The sequence below is a fragment of the Myotis davidii genome, unplaced genomic scaffold, assembly GCF_000327345.1.
Source record: "Myotis davidii unplaced genomic scaffold, ASM32734v1 scaffold111, whole genome shotgun sequence".
In the NCBI taxonomy this organism is placed as follows: Eukaryota; Metazoa; Chordata; class Mammalia; order Chiroptera; family Vespertilionidae; genus Myotis; species Myotis davidii.
In genome coordinates, this window is record NW_006284347.1 from 3,977,653 (window position 1) to 3,980,309 (window position 2,657).

Consider the following 2,657-nt stretch of genomic DNA (forward strand, 5'->3'; position numbering starts at 1 on the left):
AAAATGTTAAAATCAAATCTGATATTGTTTTACCTTTTATTTGGTGTGTGGAAGGTGTGCGGAAGAGGGGGTAGTCTTATACGGCGAGTATATAACAAACTCTGTATTTTGAGTGGAAATGTTAGGGGGTCGTCTTATACGCCCAGTCGTCTTATACGCCGGCAAATACGGTAAATTTGTGTATCTGATTAACAAACTATTATATGAAAACTCTTAAAGAATTATTACACTAAAACAGTAAATTATTAAATGACTTTCAGTGGTTGGCAATAAGAGTGGGTCTATGCATTATAAGAATTCATAAAATAGTAACAAATAGAATGTCCCTTTATTATTTTAATCCAAAATGGAATATCTCCTTATGTTTTATACTAGAGGCCCAATGACGAAATTCATGCAAGGGCCTTGGCCCCAGCCCCCGCCTGCTGCTGTCGTGGCCAGGGGGCCTCTGCCGCCCCTGCCTTGGCCTCCACCCGCCGTGGCTTTGTCCGGCAGGACGTCTGGTCTAATTAGCATATTTTGCTCTTATTATTATAGATAGTATCACATAATATTAAAGATCTTATACATCTCAGCAAAATTACATTTAGTAAAAAAAATTCAATGAAACTCACTGGAATGTTGTCCTTGTCATATTCTTTCAAATCTCTTAAGAAATTCATATCTCCCAGAAGTTTTTTGCTAGGACCCCAGTAATCAAATATCTATAAATAAAATTTTGCACACTTATTAAATGTATAATTAAAGATGGTTTCTATAAGATTTTTCTTCTTGAAGTTTAAGATATACTTTCCAGAAAAGCTATATACTGTGAAAATATTAACTTTTGTCTTCTTGGAAATAAAAGACTCCTCTCCCCAAGATCCTGTTTTACATATCAAATGTTTAAAATTTGAACATGAAATTACACATTAAATTATAAAAATTAAACATTGAAAGAGAAATGATAAATGGTGTGTGAGTGTGTGTGTGTCAATGAAAATAACTTGGTTAGGTAAGAGCCTATTTATTTTCTTTATTATCTCAAAGGAGGATAGAATGACCAAAAAAATAATCTCAATTCTCCAATTCAGGCATTCTAACCTAAGTATAAAAACCTAAAAAGAAAATAAGTCTATAACTTTACTTTAGGATGGATGCAATGCCTTCCTTTTTTAAGGGATATATCCTTGAATAATAAATGATCTATAACAGCTAATTTGTATTGTGAGCTTAGTGTTTGTAAAGCTTTATATATAAGAGCTTTATATGTATTAACTAATCTAATTCTCATTAATTTTATGAGGCAAGTACTATGATAACCCTCTTTTTTTCCTTTCATGTATTTATTTTTTGATAACTCTTCTTTTACAGTTTCACAGAGATTAAGCATATTGCTGAAGATCATATTACTGATGTGATTGGGATTCCTGAAGACAGGCATTCTGGCTCCAGAGCACATGCTTTTAACAACCTCACTAGACTGTAACACAGTAGAATTTTGAATACTCAGAAACAACACCAATGTGGTTATACTATATATCAGATTCTTGAGAATCCTTGCTTGAAAAGCACAGGAATCCTAGTGCTCATTCAATCCCAACCCCATGAGAGTGAGGAATCCTACATAGGCAGAAAACGAGATGGACTCAATTAGATCCACATTTTTCTGATGCTATACTGCCTTAGCTTTGCTCTGGAATAAATATAGATAATGTTTTCCATAATTTATTCTAAATCCATTTAATCTGGAAGACAATGTTTCTTCCCTGGACTGGGTACTATTGACATTTAACCTGACAATAGTTGCTATAAAGTATTCTGTACATTCATGCACATGATTTAAATCTGTGTCTAGTTATTACCTTTCCTCCAGTTCCTGAAGGATCTGTAATTTTTTCTGGTTTTATATCTTTCATGACACAAATAGCAGCCATAACTAGCTTAACACCAGATGGAGGATTCTTCATTGATTTCACAATTGTAATGTCAGCTGGCTAAATCGAAAGAAAACAGGATATCTTCAGAATAGTTTATTTCTAAATAGTAAGCTTTTAAAATAATATTGTAGAAACACATCAATTTTCATTTGAAATTGTAATTGTTTTTTGCAAAGCAAAAGGGCATGTACCTGGGTTGCAGGTTCGATCCCCAGACCTTTAGTATTTCTTTAATATAAGCAAAGCAAAAATAGAAATACTTTTACCATAAATCCTTTAATTATTCTCTCCTATTGATTACAAAGGTTAAGTGAATAAACAGCCTGAATCTCTGTCTAAAGTTTTAAAAAATTTTGCAATGTCTAAGTATTGCTTTTTTTTTTTTTTAATTGGATACAAGCATTTTATGGCTTTGGGCCAAGAGAAGCATAAGTTGTTAGTGTGGGGTTTTTTTAGTAGTAATTTATCTTTTAAAAAAAATTTATTGATTTCAGAGAGGAAGGGAGAGGGAGAGAGAGGGATAGAAACATCAATGATGAGAGAGAAACATTGATCGGCTGCCTCCTGCATGTCCCCTACTGGGGATCGAGCCTGCAACCCAGGCATGTATCCTTGACTGGAATCAAACCTGGGGCCTTTTAGTCCACCAGCTGACGCTTTATCCACTGAGCTAAACCAGCTAGAACTAGTAGTAATTTAAATAGATTTTTGTATTAGATCTGAAAATGTTGCCTTTTT

At 33.6% G+C, this 2,657-nt stretch overlaps 1 protein-coding gene across 1 annotated transcript in view; it reads right to left on the reverse strand.

Annotated features, from left to right (window-relative positions):
• The window catches only part of DNAH12 (dynein, axonemal, heavy chain 12), a 250,257-nt gene that overhangs the window by 58,191 nt on the left and 189,409 nt on the right, over positions 1-2,657 (reverse strand). Inside the window, 2 exon segments of the mRNA XM_015571050.1 lie at positions 615-704; positions 1,845-1,976. Coding sequence (XP_015426536.1) covers positions 615-704; positions 1,845-1,976 — 222 coding nt within the window.